Source organism: Meleagris gallopavo, chromosome 1, assembly GCF_905368555.1.
Source record: "Meleagris gallopavo chromosome 1, MGAL_WU_HG_1.1, whole genome shotgun sequence".
Classification (NCBI taxonomy): domain Eukaryota; kingdom Metazoa; phylum Chordata; class Aves; order Galliformes; family Phasianidae; genus Meleagris; species Meleagris gallopavo.
Window position 1 is genome coordinate 105,320,747 of NC_139404.1, and position 22,316 is coordinate 105,343,062.

Genomic DNA, 22,316 nt, shown 5'->3' on the forward strand with positions numbered 1-22,316 from the left:
TCAGTAATCATGTTATTTTTCTTTCAGTTCAGAGTTTACTAAGTTCATAAAAGATGTGCAAAGAAGAAGTGGGAATACATTAAGTTTGAGCTCCACTGAAATTCTAAGCAGAGTGACAGATCTCATTCTGGACCAGCAAAATGAGGTCTGTTGTAGTTGCTGCTATTTCTACTGTGCATCTCTGACAGTGGAAATAATGCAGCACAGTCTAAAAGAGAACATAAATTTCTCTTTGCTGTCAAGCTCTGAACTGTGAACTTGCTCAAAACTCTTATCCAATACCTGTCTAGGCATCAACTTCTGTAGGGAGAACTATGAAGTCAGCATCATCTGCTTCAGGAGGACAGATGGGAACTCAGAGTCAGGAAGCAGCTGCAGAAGGAAACGTTTCCAGCACACCCAAGGCAAGGCCTGCACACAAAAACGCCTCAAGTAAAAACATATTGCCATCTCAGCCAAATCTCCAGCCGTGGGGGAATGCTGGAGCAACACCGAAAGCTAAATGGAAAAAACTAGACTATATAGTAAGTTCTCCACTGCATTGTGAATTTCAAGTTATTACCATTTGCTTTTTTATGAGATGTGAAATAATCAAAGTATTACTAGACAAAAAATAATCAGGACTTCTTCATTTTGTGGACAAAAACTTAAGTAGAGAGTTTGATGATAAATTGTTGCTAACTTACTAATCACTTTTTGTTCAAATAATTTTTTTTTTTTAAATGTATAGCCTTCCAGCGATGATCCGTGCACCATATGCCATGATGAGTTAAGCAGAGACTCATGTGAACTGGAATGTGGGCATCATTTTCACAGAGAAGTAAGGATTTTTCTTCTTACCACTTAAATCACTTAGTCAACATTTGCATCTAAGCGATACTAACTCACTGTTCAGTTATGCAGTTTTTTTACTTTTTAGAAGTTTCTCCCTCCCCTTTGTCCTTCAGTATCTGAAGTTAGGAATGGCAGGATATTGTTTTCCTTTCCATACTTTTTGCACCAAGACTTGCTATATGCAGTCTTACTGTTTTGGAAAGTTTCCAGTTTTAGATCTTAAATTCAGTCTGATGAGTTACCATCTTAGTTAAGCTTACTTTGAATTCAGAACAATCAAGTCTTGGTAATCAAATCATGGATTTCTGTTTGCAGCATCCTTAGAGTAGGGGCTGCTGCTATAAAGCTGCTTTTGCCACCTGATAGGAGCTGCAGATGTAACTTCATGTAGTAAGGAGGCAAAAAATTATACTGGAGTAACACAATACTTTTGTCATGACTTTTTCCCATTTTCATATTTGTTGCTCTTTTCACTCGCAAAATTGGTTGGTGAGCAGAACGTCAGAACTGGAGAATAGTTTTCTAACTGCAAATTTCATAACAAGCTGTACAAGGGGGTGGAAAATTGCTTACCTGTCAGAAACAATTAAGAAAGTCACGCTGAACTCTTTATACCAGACTGAGACTGTTTCCTCAACATAATCTTCCTGTTCTTGCAGTGCATTAGAAAATGGCTTAAGGAACATTCGAGCACCTGCCCTATCTGTCGCATCCACGTTCTGTTACCTGAAGACTTTCCTGAGCTCCCTGCACGCAACAAACATGCCTAAACCTTGTTTTATGATACTCAGTAAGATGTGGAGTGGCTGCAGATAAATAACCATCCCAACGTGGCGTGGAAACGTGATGCCTAAGAAGAGGTGGAACGCTGGTTTTAGTGGAAATGATAGCAGAATTTGTTCTAATGCAGTATTTAACAGTGAGCTGTAAGCCGCAGGTATTGCTGTGGCTCTTACTGAATGAAGACCAGCGTACTCCATAAATCTGTGCTTCTCCTGGTTGCTGCCTTAAGCGTGTGTACCTCACGTAGTTCTGAGGCCAGGACCACGCTGGTGGGGTTCTTGCTTCAAGGATTGAAACTCCCCTATCTGTTTTTCTCAAAGGCTGGTTCTGTATGTGCACAGTGCCTCTAAAAAGAGGGGGTTTTCTTTAGAGCTGATACTACACTGAAAATAAATACAGGTGGGCCAAACAACAGACTAAAGAATTGGGAATAACCAAGCCATCACCTTCCCTGTATAAACAATTGCAGGATTCAAATCGGGTTTCTTTAGATCAGTATGAATATAGTTCATGTAATTGCAACTCTTTTCTCCATGTAAATCTGGAGCTGATAATTCAAATTGTTTAAATGATGACTCTTAGCTATACTTTGAAGCACTAAGTATTCTCGTGATTTTTTCTGTTCATATATCAATTTTAGAATACTGTGATTCAATTTTGTAATGTAAAAATATCTTAAATTTCTCTCCTTGATGAGCTAATTTGTTTAAATTGGCATTAAAGGATTTTTATTCTTGGCGAAGCAATATAATGCAGTTGTGTTCTGTGCACGAATGCCAATCTATCAGCAGTGTGGGGTACGTGGTACAACCAGCTGAAGGAGTGGCTGTCCTACTGCTTGAGAAGTCCAAGCGTGCCATGAGTGCCTTCTGCCTTGTAAAATTTGTTTCAGACAGCCAAAGATCCAGGGCTAGGTAAGGTATGCCACATGGTGTAAACACCCTCAAAACATGGTGAGTCTGACCATTGTTTGGGCACAAGCCCTGTTCAACTGTTTCAGGTTATGGACTAACAGATCATTTGTTTCCCCAGTCAGTAAGTATACAGCTGATGTTTCAAAGCATCTTTTGATAAGTCAGTATGTTCATTGGAACTTGGGTCAAAAATAAAATTACTACCGTAGCCTCTGTGGTGGTTCTTTTTGTGTAGTGTGTTTGTTGATTGTGAAGTCTTGATGCGTAAGGTACTATCTGCTAGAGGATGAGGTACTGTTCTGCACTGTGTTACACTGCTTGCATCCTTGTCAGCTTATGTTGTTCTCTCAGCGTGCAGGGAGAGTACAGGCAGAGCAGCCCCCACACATGCCACAGGTGACGGTGTTCTTAACCAGTACACAGCTTGACTTGAGGTGATAAGTTGGGTGTGAAAATCGGTAAAGCAGCACTGGCTGTTAATGTGGGGTTTTAGCATTGAACTGATATTTACATATGTATGTTCACACTTGCTACCGGCTGATCTTCTCCCTCACAGCACACAGCACAGATAGGATCTCAGGTTCCTTAGTAAGGTGGATGTGGTGTTTCTTTTATTTCCTTTTTCAGCATCTTTGCTCCTTTTCTCTTAACTCCTGAAAACCACAAGTTTTACTGACAGCCAGGGGTAAGTTATTCACATCTTTAAAAGGAGGCCTTAGAGTGGACAAAAATGAGGTCTAGTTTTATATGAGATTGTTTTGAAGGAGATGAGGCTTCTGAGACTCTAATGGTAAGTAAGTAAGTGCACATGAGATAGTTTATTTATTTCCAGACTGGGGCAAGGTAAAGCAGCCTTGCTCTGTGTTCAGGAGTCCTGACTCATTGCTGTACTAAATGTTGAATGATTATTCCGGTCGTGTTAGGATGCTGTTGATTTTTTTTTTATGCGTGGAAAGGTCGGGTACATGCTCCACAATAACAGTAGAAGTATCCATCTGTGAGAAGAGTCCAGTTTCTAATCCAGCTCTCAGTTGTCAGCAGTTTCTTGCAGTCTCACATTAGTCCTTGGCTTCCAGTCAGAGCTGCCTTTTAGAGAGGAAGAAAATAATAGAGAAACAGAAGCACTTCGTAGCAGATTTTTTTCAGATGTCTCTCCTGAATTCTCAAACTCTTTAACCATCAATACGACAGGAACAACGTGGTACAGGCAGAGGGGCAACCTAGTAGACTGCAGTTTAAGTTCTACTGCCGCGGATACAATGGCCAGGGGCAGGATCGATGCCAGTGCCTTTTCACGTAACTCTCGAATGTGTGAAGTGATGCTGCCGCTTTAGGTTTGAGCAGCAGGTGGCACTCCTGTAGACTAGAACCAGACTGAAGTCATCTCGGCTAGGACCAGGGGCTGGTGTTGAAATCACGCTGTACTTACTGTCCCTGATTTTAAAAAAAAAAAAGTGTTTTTCTAGTTAATGGGGAAGGGGCAGGAGAGGGGATAGAGAACAGCAAAGGTGTTTTTTTTTTTTTTATAAATTAAAGACATTAAAACAATGTCAAATGCTTACTCCTGAAGTAGTGCTGATACACTGCCAAACTCAGAACTACATATTCGTGCTTAACAATACTGTTGGAAAAAGCTACAGGAAGTTGGTTTTGGCAGTTTTCTTTTTAGGTTGTTATACATCATAGTTGATGTAACACCCTATACGCTACTTAACCTGTCTCCATCCCACACAAATTTTGTGGAAAATTAACAACTAGAAGAAAATTGCAGCTGTTCTGTTAACTTCAAATAACATCAAAATCCATTGCCTGTTCATCTGGGGAAGGTTATTTCTTGCTGGAGTGGATTTTTTCCCATCTAGTTCCTACTCTGCCAGTTTACATGAACTTTTAAGATTTACTATTACAAAGACTTTACACTAAGAAATATGTTAAGTTGTATATTTACTTCCACAAATTCCTTTCTGGTGCTCGTATTTATTTGTACTTTTATGTTAGTAAGTGGCAACACTAACCCCCCTGTTTAAGCAGCAACTGGCCTATCTCCCTTGGAATGGTTGCTCACATCATTAATAGTGCCTGTAGAAAAGTACAAGGTGTCACAGCATGAAAGTATTTTTGGCATTTTCTTCAGTACTTGGTGTAGCCTACACTCTGAGCAGGCAGCTATGCAACAAGGCAGTGCTGCTGTTTGTCATGTTAGTCATTCCTTTTTCACATCAGAGCTGAGCTGCACAAGTCTAGTAAAGAGGAAAGATGTTCACGGGTCCAGAATAAGTACAGCTTGAAGCAAAAACTTCTGACTGATCTTTCTTGGCACTATTTTACACAAACAGCAAAGGTAAAGCAAGGGCATTCCAGGGAATAGCCAGGGAGAAGTTACGTGAAGCAGTAACTTCAGTAATAAGCACTGAATGGAAGACTCATTCCTAATTTGACCAAGCTTCATTTTATGTTATTTCACATCTCTTAATTCAGTCATCTTGCAATATTCATCCCATGATACTGTGCATGGGGGTAGCACCATTTATTATACTTCCACAGATAGTATTCAGCCCTGTCCCCTCCTCAAACACACACCCACAATCACACACACACACACACACACAGTACACCATATATAACAGGACTGACTTCATTTAAGAGGTCTTTGAAGGACTTTGGAACAAATGTTACATTATGAATTAAACAGAAAAACTTGCTTCACATATTTCTATAACTTCTGAAAATATGCAAAAAATCATTTACAATTTGTTTGAGGAAAAAAAAGTGCAGAAAATCTGGCTGCTGAAATCAGACACTTGACAGGGCTCTCAAGATGGTTAATCCATGTAGGCTACCATAAGACAGGCACAGGCTTTGGGATAACTGAGAGCCCAAGAACCACCATCAGGAGGAACAAAGTGATAAGTTTTCATTTCAAATAACAAGATAAAATCTTATTTTGTCTCTGAATGATTTCATCCTTCTCCAGTGACTCTTTAAGTGATTCTTCCTCTGGCTATTTACATCCTGCAGAGCTTCAGTGGGAAGTTCTCTGTGATGAGATGATCATCATGCAGAAGGACAACAATGTTCACTTCAAACTCTACAGGAAGAGGAAAAAAAAGAGTTCCATTGATTAATCCATTCAACTGAACTGTAACAGTAAAAACAGAGCAGACAGTTCCTTCTCTCAGATGCATCACATCACAGGACTCTCACAAGCTGTTTCTACAGCCAAGTCATACAGGGATGAAAAGGTGTTCTAGACAGAACCAAATGAGAGGCATCTGAGATCTTGGGCCACTGAGACTCTTGGCTTCTTACAAATTGAGTTTCTTCTGGATTTGCTTCCCTGTGACTGAAAATTGATGCCTGTTGACCACTGTGTGATCAACAGAGATCACATAGAAGATCAGACACCTACAGATTAAAGTGGAATTTGGTGTGAGAAACCTCATCCTAAACCATATGCGTTTTGTTTTTTTTTTTTTTTTTTAGAATCACATTGAAGAGTTAAGGAACAAATTCCTGCCCACAGTCAGAATGTAACGTAAGAGTTTAAGAGCTTACAGAAAGTGAAGTTAAACACCAAAACACCTTATACGTGTAAATGATGGAAAAAAAGTCTTAAAATCTACTTTTCAAATATTACATTGTGTTGGTCAGAAATAGTATCACTATCAGGTCTGTAAAGAATTCTAAGTGGAGATAATATAAAGACAAGTTCCCAGATGGAGGAAGGCAGAGATTACACTGAATATAGCTGTCTTTTTTGGGCACCTTCATACTTCAATTAAGACTTTAAATACATAAAAGTAGATATGACATTAACAGCAGCCATCTCTTATATAATAGTAAGAAGTGGCCAAAGTAAACCAGAAAAATAATTTTTTTGGGGGGGAGATAAGGGGCACAGAAAAATCACAGTATATCAGGTACAGAAATGCTCTTGGCAGAACAGGTAATCAGGTAGTGAAAGTTGAAAAGCTACCTGTGCATATTTGTCCAAGATACACAACAGAAAAGTAACAGGAGTTTCAGGTGGGAAGAATCCTGGAAGTAGGGACTTACACTGTAGGAACAGCTACTACTGTCGTAGCAGCCTCAATGTGATGCAGTTAAATTAAAAAAAAAAAAAAACCAACAAAAAAAAAAAACCACAGGCCAGCAACAAGAATTTCTGAAGTACTTATTTGAACAAATGAGAATGATCCTAAATTTTAGATGTTTGTTAATGAAAATGGTAGAGTTTGGATACAATTAGGAGGAAGTGGCCTGTGCAGATCAAGAAAGTAGAGTCAGGTACAATCTGCCTCACTACTGGATCTATGCAGCAGGAGAATGGGAAGCAAAAAAGATGCTCTGGAAGGAGGGATTCTCAGCAGTGATGAAAAGAAGGAATCTTTGCATTTTATTCTTGGGCTACTATTCAGGTGTTGAACACCACCATATTTTTTTTGGCAGAAAAAAGTTACTCGATTATTCTGGCCATGTAATTCTCTTAGAACTTGCATAATAGTATCCTAACTATTTCTGATTGGAAGCACTCGGTCTCTGCTTTCTCAGTCTATATGAAATGCAGCATACTACAAACCTGTTCATGGAACCTCTACAAGGAAATAGCTGTCCTTGTTCTTTCTTGCACAACAATTCATCCCATTACCTGCCAGAAGCTGAAGTGAAACTAGCAGCTTATTTTTAATGGAAGCTGCAAACAGAGCATAAGATCCTATCCACTTACCCACTTTGAAGTTTGTTGTTTCCAAGGTAGGGCAAGTGAACAACCTGGGAAACACCATGTATATAGGAATTGGTAGGCCTCTGCAGACATCCCCATCAGCAATCTGAATATTCTGTATCTCTGTGGCATCTCTGGCATAACCTTCTGCACACCCTGGTGAAAGCAAGAAATTCAGAGGGAGAGGAAGGGAAGGCAAAGCAGTGGCCAAAATTCAAACATGAATTTACTGGGGGTAGGAGCAGGGAAGGGAACGGGGACATGGCCTTTTGCCCTTTGATTTGTGAGTTTTCACATGAGTGCTTCAAAATTAAGTCATAGGGATTGAATTTAAATTAATGTTTCAACTGTTCCACATGAAAAGCAGAATTATTTTTTGCCAGTCTTTTCAGTTGTATGATTTCTGACAGTCTTGCACATTGAACATCTAAGTGGTAATTACTGCAGCATATACACGTTCCACCTATAGGGAAACTTACCACAGGTTTCCACACGCACTAACTGCAGCTCAATACTTTTGACTGCAGCTTCTGCACTCTCCACTACCAGCTCCCCTGTTAGTGGCTGTGTAATGATACAGTTTGTAGAACTGAGATGGCCTCTGATGAGAAATTTTGGAAGTGATGCTCTCTAAGAAGATGAAAGGAAAACAAACTTAAGTGTAATCATCACTACCAGAAAAGAATGGGCAGCATCACCTTACAAAATAAAAACAGGAAAGAGGAGAAGCAAAGAAGTTGATTATGTGCAGCAAAGCATTTATTCATTCTTTTCTTGTTCTCGTTCAGAATCATGCAAATAGTAAATTACAAGTAAATAAATAAAATCCAAACAACTTACCTCTTTAACATTCTGCAAAGTTTCAGGTGTAATTGTGAAGTCTACTGGGCTTGGTGTCAGTTTCCCTTTCTGTGACTGAAGAGTAATGAAACAGTTAAGCTGTAACTGATTTACAGCACACAAACACATGCCCTGAATACTAACATCAGTTAACAATTGGCTGTGTTCATTTTCAGGATTGTCTGCATACTTAAAGTATGTATCTGTGTAATAAAAGACCTGAGACTTTCTACATTTAGTAGTAATATTACGATATTGTCTGAACAAATCTCAGTGGATTGCAAATCTGAATTATAGAAACAAAACCATCAAAATTTTAGTTATTTTGCACTTGCCACTGCAATAAACCACAACATAATCTCCATTTTAAAGTTTTTGGAATAAGCTCCACCTACACTGAAAACCAACAAACTAAATGTTTGACTAATCAAAATGCCCTGGAAAAAAAGAACACTACCAATCTTCTGAAACATACTGAGTGCCATAGAAAAAATATTTCACATTTCTGTATTTACGAGGAATTACATTTTGTACCTCATGTTTTATGTTTCCATAAATTATCATTACTTTGTAAATTTGGGCAGGAAAGAGGAGGGTAAATTAGAGTAATGGAGCAAGATTATTTAAATGTTTGAAGAATCTTCCCTCTCTCTTGCTATCTCTGAGCGCTTTGAGCTCTCTCTGCTGCCCTCTCAGGACCAGCTCAGGTCTCTTAAGCCATCCTCGTATCAAAAAAAGATTCTCAGTTGAGGGAATCTAATCTGGCACTGATGTAACAGGTGTGGACTCTCAGCTTCTTTAACTGTAAAATAAGCAAAACGTGATCCAGGTTAATTTTCCACATTGGAAGAAACAATTTTAGGGGTACATTCTTGTAGTTGTTCACTTCTTTAGATCACTTATCACAAAACCAAGAAGTTAGTCTTCACATAAATGGCTGGCTGGGCCCTGAACTCGGCTGTGATGCAGTCTGTGCTTGATTCAGGAAAGCAACTGTAATTTACCATTCACCACACTCTCTCCCCATCCTTATCTCAGAGAGAGACACACTGTCTTTTCCCTACATATTCTACATATTTAGAACAAGTGATCAGCACAGCAGCATCAATCAGGAGAGACCCAATTGTATGTGACTGGGAGTTGGTAGAGCGCTGCTATACCAGTGGCCTTAACTTGAACTCTAAGTTAGGACTTACTCTCACTACCTAAGAATTCAAAACAGCTTCTGCTGCCCAGCTGCAAGATGGAAGATAATAGCAAAAAGATTGACTGTATTCTCCCACAAATGACAAATTCTGGCAAAGAATAAGGTTAAGGGAAATGGTACATTGAGCAGTGACAGTGAGAATTATATGTTCAGTAAAATCTCATTAATTCACCCCAACTGGAAGATTTGTTATGATTTACTGACTTGTGCTCTAAGATGTGCCACAGTAGGAACATGAAATAAAATCAGGAAACTGCACAGTATAATTTGTTCCCTATTTTGACAACTGTGGCTTACTTATAATATAATGATGGACTAATAAGAAGTAGCATAATATGTTTTGGAAAATAATACAGTCCTGCCAACAGAAGACATCCTGTTAGCACCTAGCTAAATCTGTGGTAGTACAGGATGAAAACAGCATATGATTTCCATCATATAACAGCGTAAGAAAGAACCTAACACTTTAATTGCTCTGTTAAAAACTTCAAGGGAATGATACAAAATAATGTTCTAATAAGCTATGTGGAAAAAGAAGTATTTAGTTAGGCCTGCACAACCTGTACTGATAACATGTGCTCTGAATGTGTGTGTAAGGCAATACAAGCTAAAATGTGGAAAAAAAATCTGATATAGGAACTTCCAAATAACATGCAGTAGACCATTTATCGTGAGACAGTCAAATCTCAGCCCACAGTGATATAGAAGAAAGACTGTCTCCATGTCACTGACTGGAGAGTGTGGTTGTACGTTAACCTGGATATCTAGCATATTGCCAACCATGGGCTTATATAATAAAGGTGATTAAGTTGACAAGTTTCTTCCTTCCAATTTGATGCAGTCCTAACTTGGATATTTTGGCTTAGGGCTCTAAGTCACAATTAGGCATCTAAGTAACAGAAATTATGTGCTGTCTCTCAACTAACAAATTCTAGGGCAGGCCTTTAGGTGCCTGGAAGCTTTGGATAGGAAACATTCAAGTAATCTGAAATAGCATTTAGAAGAACACATAATATTTATCTACACTGTTGTTTCTCTTTTCAAAATTAAATAACAATAAATGCAATGCAAATCCTATTTATAATTCTACATTAAATAAAAAAAAAAAAACAAAACCAACAGTCTTTTACCAGGAAAAACTGACATGTTAGCTCTTCTGGATATTTATGTTGTTATGTCCTTTGCTTATATGTACCACAGGTACTATTACTTTTTTTTTTTTTTACTTAATCTTCTACCCTTACCTCCAAACTTCACTTAAAATGAAAAATAAAATAAACCAAATCAGATCCAACAAAGCACACACACAGCCAAACTCTCCCCACTTTGTATAGTTAATACAAACTGCACTTACCACTGAGTGAACAATGAATTCACAAGTCTTAGTTAGGTCTTTTGCCAGCAGAGAACGTCGCATATCACACCGCAGGGTATACTGGCAAGAATGGGATGACAAAGAGAAAGAAGAAAGACTTATTTAAGAACTTAAGATTTTGTCCATCTGTTATCTTTCAGTCCTTTGTATGGGTATGTATGTATATGCAGAATGCAGATTTTAAATATTTAAGGCATTGCCTATAGCAGATTAGTAGGCAATGCCTGTGATGCAGTGGGAAGGGAAGGAGATACAAGGTATATGATTTCAGATGCCCCAAATGAAAACTATTTTGTGCTTACAGGCCCATCCCATTTTCAAATGGTCTCATATGTTATATAACAGCCAGTGAGATTGAGGGATTAATTCACTGACACAGTAACACTCTTGTATGGTTTGAGCACCCAAATGACATCCAGTTAAGACAGATTTCTGAGTTGCTTCTCACCATGCTTTGGTTTAAAGAGAAGGACCTCTAAGTTCCTGCTTATCCTTCAAACTGACAAAAACATGTATACTTAAAGAGACTATAACAGAACACTTTACCCTGTTTCCATGGAAGAAGAGATATGACAGGTAACAAAAGCTCAGATTTTCTTTAGAAGGTAGGACTCCCTTACCTGAATATTAACAAAAACACCATGATACGTCTCATACAGAACTTTGTTGCCCTTCACATGCAACGGAAATTCAAAAGGAATTTCTGTCTTGCCACTGGGAAGCTTCCCTGGTTTTACCATTTCAATAGTGCTGTTAATAATTTGAATAGGCTGCAAAAATAAATATGAAAATTTAGTTTGAACCACAGTGACAGTTACATCATTTCAAATGAACCAACAATATCACTGAAGTCTAACAGGCTTCAAGAATTTTCCAAAAATTCAGATATTTTTTCTTCATACGCAGTTCTCCAGTCTTACAAGGAATGGAAATATTAACAATGCTTCGTTCAGAAAAGTGATGTATGATCTATTTAATGGTTGTATCAAAGTAACGACTATGCGCATTTAGAGAACCGAACAGCAAAGTCTCAAGCACCTGGGAAAGCAAAGTGCCATTTTCCAAGTGACCTGTAGTATGAGTTGCAGAAATCAACAAATACACGTGCCAGTTCAGCAGGCAGCCATTCCCCACCACCCTGCTGCCCCTTGCCTACCACTTCTCATCCGAAGGGTTTCTCTTTATTTTTTTTTTTATAAGGTTTTTTCTTTGATTCCTCTCTGAAATTATGGTTAACTAAAATTTGGCACCAGACTAGGAAAGCCTGATAATCGTCATGAAATACGCACACAAACACAAATTGAACAGAGCAAAAACAGCAGGACCAGCGTGTGATAGGGAAGCAGACTGAAAACCCAGTACAGCATTACTATTGGCATCTTATTTTCATTCAAGATTTCAGTTTCTCGCAAGCAGTTAAAGTTGCTTCAGTGTCTCACTGATGCAATCCCTCATTATCTTACTGTTCCATTACTTACATGTATTTGTCGCAGTTGCAAGAACTGAAAGAGTGATTCTTGTTCTGGCATTTAATGATAAAGCTAAACCTTCTCTATTTAGGTTTATTCCAACCTGTGTTTTTAACATGAGAAAGGGGAATGACTGAACTAAGCTAACTGTTCACTCATGCTAAAAGAAGCAGCCTAACTTGTTCCTCCATGTAGCATTACTTTCTTTTGTGCCAAACTAGACATTCATCTGACCTATCAGTAAGATAATTCAATTCAAATCAATTAAACTCATATATCAGAAATAAACTTGCCCTCTCCTGATCTACTAATCTAATAAAATAAATCAACCCAAATGAACAGAAACAAAGCAGCAGAAGCAGTGCTGGATGAAGAGAAAAGATTAAATGATCTCAGCCCATCTTAGGGAACATTATAAAGGAAACTTTTTTTCCCTTCAGCTCATAATGAAGTGTTTATTACTCAATTAGAAGGAAGCTAACCTGTGAATGCTGGGTACACTAGGAAAAGGATACAAGATGACTATAAAGAAGTATGATCACTGCAGCTTTGCTTGAATATTACACTTCTCTACAGTTTTACTTCTATTTTTCCTCTCCAGTAGGCTGGAACAAGAAAATCCTATTGCTTCTTCTGCTTTTCTCTTTTTCAATCAATCACAGACAGATTACTCACACTGCAAACAAAGTAACTACGATACAAATTAAAAGACCCTACACTTACGCTATGCAAACTTTGGCAAACTGTTCCACAAATGCAGGTATGCTGGCTCTAGACATAGGCAACCTTGCCTTCAATCAATAGAGCCACGCTTGTGTGCAGCCCTAGATAACTTGTCTTGCTAGATTCCAGACTTCACACTTCCAAACCTGGAGAGCAGTAGAGAGGCCTTCCAGGATTCTGTGCTCAACCTGCTGGACTGCAGCGTCATACTGCACAGAGGAACCTGTATCATACTCAATAGCAAACAACCTCAATGGCCTCTGCAGAAACTATGACTGTAACAACTGACCTGGACAGAAGCCCAATTAAACTTTGTCACTGTAGAATGAGTCTCCAGTGCATTCTCCAGTAACCTTAGTATTTATGTTACTGCATTTCTGCCCTAAAGAAAACACTCCAGAATGGAGAGAGAACATCAAGCATTTCTCTGCTTTCTATCATTCACATACCATGAAGTACTGTAACTTCCCGAGAGCCAATAAGGAGAAATCTAAGAAAACTGAGAAAAGCTTCATGCTGAAAATATCAACCTGCACAAATTCTCACCTTGACAGAATTGTAGAAAGCTTCAAACACACCCACACTTTTGGCACTAAGCTGCAGATTTACAGATCCTTCCATTGTCAATGAGATGCCTTGGTGCTGGACTGTGTCCTTACTTGTTATGACCACGACTCCAGAAAGAATTTCCTAGTAGGAGAAAAGACAACATGTAAACAATTGTTTAAAGCAATTCCTGGTATTGCTGTTACTCAGACAACGTGCTACTCTATTTTCCAACAACTCAACAAAGCTGTTCCCTAAGTACAGTCTAACTCTGTTAGAAGAGACAAATACTGATAACAAAATAATGAAGTCTGAAGAACAGACTCCAGTTTGTTTTCTTTAAAAACATTCTCCTTCTCACAGAAGTACTTATTGAAAGTACTTATTCCAAGTTTCAATTGCATTCCAACGTTTTGAGATTTCCCTCTCCTAGCAAATGAAAAACATCCTCACAAACAGCCATCAGTTCAGTTGGTAACAGTTTCATCTCCGTATCTCAGGAAAAATTTAAATACCAGAAGCAGGATGGTCAGTCATAGGAAATGGAGAGAGAGCATAGCTGTGAAAGAGATGCCTGTGCTGAGGATCAGGTTAATCTGAAGAGCTGTACAGAGCAAATTAATTAATAAAAACAAAAGCCAGCAACAAAAACAAACAAAAAACCCACCACTCCATAAATGCTCTGCTACACAAACCTATGCCCTACTGTGTGGGAGACAAAGTGTATTTGAATCTAAATAAAAAGAATCAACTGCAGGACAGCAAGACACATTTTACATACCCCATCACTTATCCTTCCCATTTCCTACAACAGAGAATCCACTTCAATCCAGCATTCCATGCCAAACACTCATGCATGTCTGGAAACAGCAGCAAGCAATTTGAGAACTTGGAGTTTTCTTAGGACTAACTCTCTCCTGGTTGATAGTAAAGCTCTGTGCCTCCACCAGGCTTGCAGGCTACACACCAAACTACAAATTCAAACAGTAACTCAGACTGCCCACTCCACGCTCGACCAGTTAGAACCAGTCTAGCTCTGCGCACTTGAATGCTGCCAGCCTTTTGTCTTTGCTAGTGGTACAGCATAACAATATAGAAAATGGGTCAGGCTGTTTAAAGCAGAACAGGGCAGCAGCAGAACATCAAGCGTCACAACGAAGGCTGCCATGCTACAAATCTGAGAAGAGGACCTGCAGCAACTGGGAAACTCCAGGAACAGAAGGCACAAGCACAAAAGGACGGTGAAGAAAAGCTGACCTAAATACTGTACTGCTTTGCAAACAGGCTTTAATTAGTACCAGCAATTAGGTTATTGCTTTGAAAAGTGAATTCTGCTGAACTATAAGAAGCAAGGACAGCCCTGAATGTATGAAGTGCTTTAGTAAATGAGAACAGACTTCTATCATATAGCAACAATCTATTAGCTATCACCTACACAGCTTCACACAAGAAGGTTGTATGATTTAGGGCAGAAGGTAGAAGAATGGCTTAAAATTAACTGTGATTTCTTTCTTTAAACAATAAATATCTCCTAAGAAATGAAAACAAATTAAAACAAACCTTGAAATCACTTTTTAACAAGCAACTTAAAGAAGTCACTAGTCAGGAGAGAGAGAGTAGCATCACAAAAGAGATGCTTTAATTTTTATCTGAACTGTTTAGAAACTGATTGCATATATCTCCATTTTACAATGGGTGGGAAAATCTACTATGCCTTTTCTTAAGAAGAAAAAGTACAAAGTAACTCATGTTCTCCGTAGACACAAAGCTTTCAGTACACTCGTCCTTCCAGGAGGTACAAATCAAAGAACATAAACATATCAAGATGGTAAAATACTTACAGTCAGCACACCATTTATAAGAAAGCTTCTTAGTTTTGCAAAACAAAATGTAACATTTGAAAGTTACTTAGCATCACCAGACTAATTAGTGCTGTCTTCAATTCATCTCAAAAGGTATTCATTTATCTTTAATACCTTATCATTCTCTGCAACTATCTGAAAGAGGTTGTAGCGAGATGGAGTCGCCTCTTCTCCCAGGTAATCATGATAGGGAACAGCCTCAAGTTGCACCAGGGGAGGTACAGGTTGGGTATTAGGAAACATTTCTTCTCAGCAAGAGCGGTGAGGCAGTGGCACAGGCTGCCCAGGCAGGTGGTGCAGTCACCATCCCTGAAGGTGTTCAAGAGCCGTGTGGATGTGGCACTGAGGGATGTGGGCAGTGGGCGAGGTAGGGGTGGGCTGATGGAGGGACTGGATGATCTTAGCTGTCTTTTCCAACCTTAAGGATTCTACAAAGGCATAGAGGAAGTCACCTCTGAAATGAAGCCCCACTTATTACAATGGAGTAACTTATCAGTTGCTTTTGCTCGCTTTCTACCTTCACACTTTCCAGGAATTCCTCAAGGCTTCACCACACAATAACAAAATTTCACAGAATGGAATAATGCTAATGCACTTCTACAAAGAATCATTCTCCTAACAAGAGGAACTATCCACAGAAAGGACACCATATCCCATTAGGCAGACAGAATAATGCATGCTACACTGGAACAAAACATTCTTGTGAGCAAACTGTTCCAAGTTAACGATCCTCAAGCTCTTTAAGCTCTTTATTCTTTACTGTCAGTTCCTCACCTCTCAAACAGGCACATGTAACTGACAGAAGAGTCACAACTACAACGAACATCTGCTTCACCTAATCCAACCGCATCACCCCTTATTTCCACAGTTGTTGAGCAGAGCTATCTGAGTCTGGCTGAGGACAATTAGGGCTGATCTTTGTTCAGGAAGAAGCAATAGCGCGTAACACAGATCACAGAACCTCATCTCTAAACTCCTAAGACAACCTGCAATTTCTGACTAAACCAGGCAGCCAATCTGATTCTTTAAACATGATGTAAAGATTCAAAGGATCAAAGCACATTAATTATTTGCTGAGGATTACTTCTAGTGTTAAAACACATACCAATTCCAATCTGACCGCTTACAGTCAGGTCTTCTTGCTTGAAGAAGGCGCTACAAGAAGCTTCCAGCTAGATCTGATGTACTTTCAGATTGGAGCTAGTCATTTGACAGATAAGAATATTCGCTGATAAGAAATATGAGCCTATTTTCAAATGAGAGGTACTTTTGAAAAAACACCACCACCAAAATCAATCAAGCAAAACAAACCATAAGGCGAGCTTTCAGGACCACCTGAAATCTGCCATCACATATTTTCAAGTGTTGACAGCAGCAGAAGACGTACTGAATACCAAGACATACAGAAATGCTTACCGATTACCCAGTTCCAGTTTATATTAACTACATCTTTATAGAACCACAGAATCACAAGGTTGGAAAGGACCTACATTGTTATCTAGTCCAACCATCCACCCGTTACCCTTGCTACCATAAGCCACTAAACCATATCTCATAGCTCCAATTTTTATGAATTAAGCTTGTCACTGGTTTGGCAAAATGGGAGTCCATGGTCAGTTGGTTACCAACAAAATGCTTTAGTTTCTCTTGGGGTTCCTCTTTCCACATCACAAGCCTTTAATTTCAGGACTAAGGGCATGAATTTGGCAGTTTTAGACTTCCTATTAAGTTCACTGAAGTCCCATTTACTAAATGTTCTTTGTCATTTTTTGCCACATGTATTATTCTACCCAACTTATCCACCAGTAGATCTTAACTACACATTCTTCTGATTCTTTCTGTATAAAGAGACTGCATTTAATAGGAAAACCCTGCTATATCCAACTAACAGGACATCAAACATTCAACCTCAATGTTCACTATTACTAAGCAGTTTGCTTTGTCAGAAACAATAAAAAGCTTCTGTGTAGGCAAATTCTAACTTAAGTATATTTTGGAGTCACTTGTCATTAAAAGCCTTTTGCTGACATTAATCATGGCATTCTTCTTTGGATGCTGCATTTTTCAGCCTTTTCAGCCTCCAATTCTTTTAATTATCCATTCTGGGCTAACTACCACAGATATTCCAGTCATCCTGTTAGGTTTGCTAAATAAAACACATCATTAGCTGTGCCTATCCCCTCTCATTCTTCCAGCATTCCAAAGTTTGTTAAATTAGCCTCAATAGCTTGGAATTTTCAATTAAAAAAAAAAAAAGAAGGGGGAGGAGAAGGGGGAAGATGGGGAAGTCTCCTGAACACTGATCTTCTGTTCCTAGCTGCTGCAGTAAGCCTTATTTTGGTATAACAAAACTGGCCATTAAGATCTATTTTATTATCTTTTTGTTCTTAAATCCCCAATCACTTCTCTCTTGCCCCCTCACAATCCTATTACTCTTTTTGCTCCAGGAAGTGCTGTTCTTTACCTTCAGTTTAAAGCACTTGTTTAAACCAAGCTTACTCAAAATGAACTCTGGAAAAAAGTAAAAGGTCTTTGTTTGCTTATTTCCTCCAGTTTCTGATGATCATAAGTAACGAAAACAGAAACAGCTTACCAATTATCACAGCAAGTTTTTAGTTTTTAAGGCAGTGATTTGGTGCCACGCACAACTATTTTGTAAATGTTATGTCTGCTTTCTCCCAATTAAAAAAAATAACAATTCACATAGAAGAAAAGAGGAATTAAAAATAACACTTATTTCCAAGATACTGCCTTGCACTAAAAGAAGAAAAAAAAATTAGGAGGAGGAGAGATTTCAGCTTGGCAAGAAAGACTGTTTTGTAATGATGAAAAATGCTCGAACTCAACTGGATTTAATATAACCAAGGTCACCGTACCAGGATGAAAAGTAACCTGACCCAATCCAAGACAGCAGGGAACAGTAATTTGAAGACTGAATGATACGACTATTTCAGCACCAAGGAGAAATTTAGAGGTCTTGGCCTTATGGAGAAAGCCTACAGAAAACCACACATACCACTCTAACCTTATAAAAAGTAAAAAATGAGAAGTTACTCAGATGTTATTAATTTTCCTGGCCAGCTATTTACTTCAGACACACACATTTTTCTCTCACCAGCCTTCTCTTATGTTCTTTGAACAATATTTTCGCCTAACAAGAACAGAAAAGAGTTGTGCAATAGCATTAAAGTTAACAAACATTTATCTTTAAGCATTTCCCCCTAGAAGTTTTTTATATGAACGTCATAAGCGAAAGATTTCATGCATTGTCACAGAATAGAAAACTGGAGCTCAAATGACCATTGCTATTGCCACTTCTTTGGCCTATAAGGACCTAGAAGCACAGGCTAAAAGTCCTCAGACTTCTCTTCATCCACACAACTTTATCTGTTTTGTCCAATTTCCTGCTCTCTTGGAGCTGTTCCACTCTGAGCAGTCTCTATTCCATAGGCCACCCGCTGCTTCTTAGAATAAGAGATCACATTAGGCACAACTTCATCGATTCCTGCGTGAATCAGGGAAAAACCTACAGACTCAACCATATCACATATTTTCAAAGGCTTAGTGTTGAAATCATAACCAATGTGAAGTGTATAATCAATGAATACACAGATGTTATAATTATGAAATAAACAAGAGAGTTTGGCTGAACAGTTATTATACCAAAAAGAGAATAAATAAAAGTGCTTACCCTTGTCCTGGGCTTGCTGCGAAACTCCAAAGGAGCCATCTCCAGAAAGAGATCCTTCCCCACTGGCAGTCAGCTCTTAAATGGGTCTAGCAGAGGTGGAGCCAGGCTCCACCCCTTCGGCAGCACGGGTGAATTGCCTTCACCTGAACTGTGCTCCCAGGGCTGACTCACTGTTCGCCTCAGGTGTTCAATCAGAGGTTCAGGCCGTGATTCAGCAGTTCCCATATAGTGAGGAGATGATAGAAAAGGTAACTACACAATTACAAGCCTGTACCATTTAGATGGGTGTTAAAGTCAAAACAACCCTCAGAAGTTATAAAATCACCAAGAGGCATGTATTAAGTTAAGCACACCAGAATACTACATATCAGTTCTCAGAGCAAATACTTCATACCTACTTAGGAGTGCAAGCAGACTGTCTTTAAAGCAGTCCAAAAAAAAAAAAAAAAAAGCACCAAACAATTGCTTTTATGTTGCGCACAAAAACAAGCACCAGGAACATTAAAAGTTCCTTAACTATATATCTGCTTAACTATGCAAAAATATTTACCTACACAGACAAATGTTATCATGCTTTAATCAGAGCTATCTCATAAACTTCCTAGAACTGAAAGTTAGGGCATCTCTCTGCTGTCACCCTTTCCTACACATCCAGCACAAGTCCATTCTGATACTGATTGTTGCACACACTATGTTACACTCTATTTGAGAAGCCATTCATAAGAAAGCAAAAAAGGGACATCTGATTCAACAGATTTTATTCTTATATATATTTAAGAGTCACTTCATCCAAATTCTAGCCACTGCCCTCCTCTGGCTCACCAAGTAACACCATCAAAGCAAGAAAGGCAGCAGACACCGAATGGCTGTGAAAGCAAGTTGCACTGTGAAGATATGCTGTATTAATCATGGTTTTAGGCAAATTATGATTTCGAAAGCTTTGTGCTATTATCTCCTAATAGGCCTAACCACTGCACAATTTGAACATCACTGGACTTGATACTCTCCAGAGGTCCCTTCTAATGCCTACAAACTGTGATTCTGTTACCATCTTCTTTCATATCCAAATGTAGTTTTAAATGAGCTTGGAAAATGAAAGATCGATTCAAGCCCCACTATCTCCACTGCCTTCATATAAGTAGCAAGATATCTATATTGGGATGAGCTATGGTTTTCACTACAGGAATCCCCTCATTTTCGAGTAGCACTGATGAAAGCATTTTTTGAGATGAAAGTTGTCCTAGACTGAAGGTATTATTAGCATAGCTGATGTCAGCAAAGCATACAACAATCAGTACATTTCTAAAAAAAAAAAACCCCTAAAGCTGCACGTGTTCCATGCCTAATTCAGGAGAGATTTGTAATGCCTTCCAATGCCTAGGAAATTACCATCAAAAATTCATACTGTACTCCTAACGCACAGTTCACTGCTGTTTCACATCGTTCAAATCTCAGAATTCCAGACATCGTTAATGAACTAAAACTATAAACCTCCTTATGTGGAGTTTGAGTGACAGTAAATATACCACACAGATCTATTAATGGTAAAAATCTTACTTAATTTCGGCTTGAAGATAGCAGAAATATCCCTTTTCTTATACTAAGATGATCAGTCCTGTTTGGTATGATACAAAAACAAGCCCAGCAGAGAAACTGAAAAGAACCACAGTGATAAAAAAACACGCATCAGCAAAATTATGAGAAGGTGAGAAACAGAGAAGAGCGTTTACCACCAAAACATCACACCCAAAGGGATGTGTTGTTCACAGAATGACAGCTCAGCTTTACGGATGCTGCTGTCTCAATGATTCGACAACTGCAGAGCAGATGTTCCATAACCTTCCATTCAAAACTGTTTAAAACAGTTTCCCAGCATTAAAAGCATTCAGTAAGCTGAAACATGGTTAGATGCTGTATGAGACAAACTGCTATCACAGAACCATTGAAGTTGGAAAAGACCACTAAGATCACTGAGTGCAGCCCACTCTCACCATGCCCACATCCCTCAGTGCCACATCCACACGGCTCCTGAACACCTCCAGGGACGGTGACTGCACCACCTCCCTGGGCAGCCTGTGCCACTGCATCACCGGTCTCGCCGAGAAGAAATTCTTCCTAATATCCAACCTAAACCTCCTTGGTGCAACTTGAGGCCATTCCCTCTCATCCTATTGCTGTTACATGGAAGAAGAGGCCAACCCCACGTCACTACATCCTCTTTTCAGGTGGTTGTAAAGGAGCGAAGCCAACTACTCTCGAAGGGAATGAAAAAGAGAGTACAAAAGTCACAGCATTTTTCCAGTAGCTGCAGAAGTTAAACTGCACAGAATCACTTTACCACATACAACAACTATATTAGTGTAAAATTATTAAGAAATCGGTCAGAAAAAGAAAAAACAACAACAACAAAAAACAGGAATTCAATCAGAGGAAAAAGCAAAGTACAACTGCTCTTGCCTAAAGACCGTATCTAAGAGGGTATTACTCCCCATCAGGTACAAACACAGCACTCACCCCGCAGTGGTACACCTTGTTGGCCCGCTTGATCTTGATGTCCAGCGCCGTGCCCATCGCGCCCTGACGGGACAGGAGCGGCCCCTGCGGGAGGAAACCCACTCCCGTCACAAGCTTCCGCCCGCGGTGCTTGAGGCAGCTGGCGCCGCCAACATCCGGGGCTCCGTAGCGTCATCGCTCAGCTCGTGACTTCGCTTCCCGCCCCGCCCCCCCTCCCCCTACTTCCTGGCACGGGGAGCGGCCCTAACGGTCGGGCTTGGCGCGGCCTGGGCGGGCTTTCCCCTGCGCAGCCGTTGTGGCGCTGCCCGCCTCGGCGGGAACCGGGTGGGGGAGGAGAGGAGAGGGGAAGCTCGGAGCTCAGCGTAATGCGTAGCTGCATTACGCTGAAGGGAATTACAGCCTTAAGGAAAACATAAAGAGCCTATAAATAAATACATAATGGCTGGAGTTGTCTCTGTTACAGTTACACGTACGACTCAGCACGTTGCATTTCATAATGCAACATAGCCTGCGCTCTGAAAGTTGTCAGCAATTTGTTTTATGAATTTAAGAAGGCAATGCCTTTTAAAATATAAAGTGAGAAAATCTGTCAAAACAAACAAAACCAAAAAATCTGAAGCAGAGAAATATCTGGTGGATTCACTTCAACTAATGAAGTGATTCGTCTGCCTCCACCTTGCACTGGTGCGGCCTCATCTTCAGTACTGTGTGCAGTTCTTGGCACTGCAGTACAAAAAGGCCATAAAGCTGTTAGCATCCAAAGAGGGCTACAAAAATGGGGTAGGGTCTGAGTGAAAAATGTATGAGGAGCGGCTGAGGCCCCTCGCTGTGCTCA

The 22,316-nt window shown here is 39.5% G+C and overlaps 2 protein-coding genes across 7 annotated transcripts in view; one reads left to right on the forward strand and one right to left on the reverse strand.

Annotated features, from left to right (window-relative positions):
- TTC3 (tetratricopeptide repeat domain 3) overlaps positions 1–2,739 on the forward strand; it is a 61,568-nt gene extending 58,829 nt beyond the window's left edge. For all 5 annotated transcript variants that reach the window (XM_085242889.1, XM_085242898.1, XM_085242882.1 and 2 more), the window contains 4 exons: positions 28–145; positions 291–524; positions 731–820; positions 1,494–2,739. In XM_085242889.1, coding sequence (XP_085099015.1) covers positions 28–145; positions 291–524; positions 731–820; positions 1,494–1,604 — 553 coding nt within the window. In that variant the 3' untranslated portion in view covers positions 1,605–2,739. The remainder of the gene's footprint in view (positions 1–27; positions 146–290; positions 525–730; positions 821–1,493) is intronic.
- A 580-nt stretch (positions 2,740–3,319) lies between these two features.
- Positions 3,320–21,671, reverse strand: VPS26C (VPS26 endosomal protein sorting factor C). 2 transcript variants are annotated; one of them, XM_003202909.5, is made up of 8 exons: positions 21,482–21,671; positions 13,415–13,558; positions 11,297–11,446; positions 10,656–10,736; positions 8,095–8,169; positions 7,734–7,884; positions 7,258–7,410; positions 3,320–5,619 (listed from the first exon to the last, which is right to left on the reverse strand). In XM_003202909.5, exons 1-8 carry the CDS (start codon positions 21,536–21,538, stop codon positions 5,537–5,539), a joined length of 894 nt encoding a protein of 297 aa, XP_003202957.1. In that variant the 5' UTR covers positions 21,539–21,671; the 3' UTR covers positions 3,320–5,536. The 2 variants fall into 2 exon arrangements, with proteins under 2 accessions (XP_003202957.1, XP_010721800.1); XM_010723498.4 differs by lacking the exon at positions 21,482–21,671 and adding an exon at positions 18,968–19,128.
- Positions 21,672–22,316: the final 645 nt, after the last annotated feature.

Excerpts from the sequence above, each read along its gene's own strand:
- VPS26C (XM_003202909.5), bottom strand. The coding sequence starts at position 21,538 with ATGGGCACGGCGCTGGACATCAAGATCAAGCGGGCCAACAAGGTGTAC. Across the intron at positions 8,170-10,655 it reads AATTCATTGTTCACTCAGTG|TCACAGAAAGGGAAACTGAC; the intron begins GTAAGTGCAGTT and ends ATTACTCTTCAG. Across the intron at positions 5,620-7,257 it reads AACAACAAACTTCAAAGTGG|AGTTTGAAGTGAACATTGTT; the intron begins GTAAGTGGATAG and ends CTCTTCCTGTAG.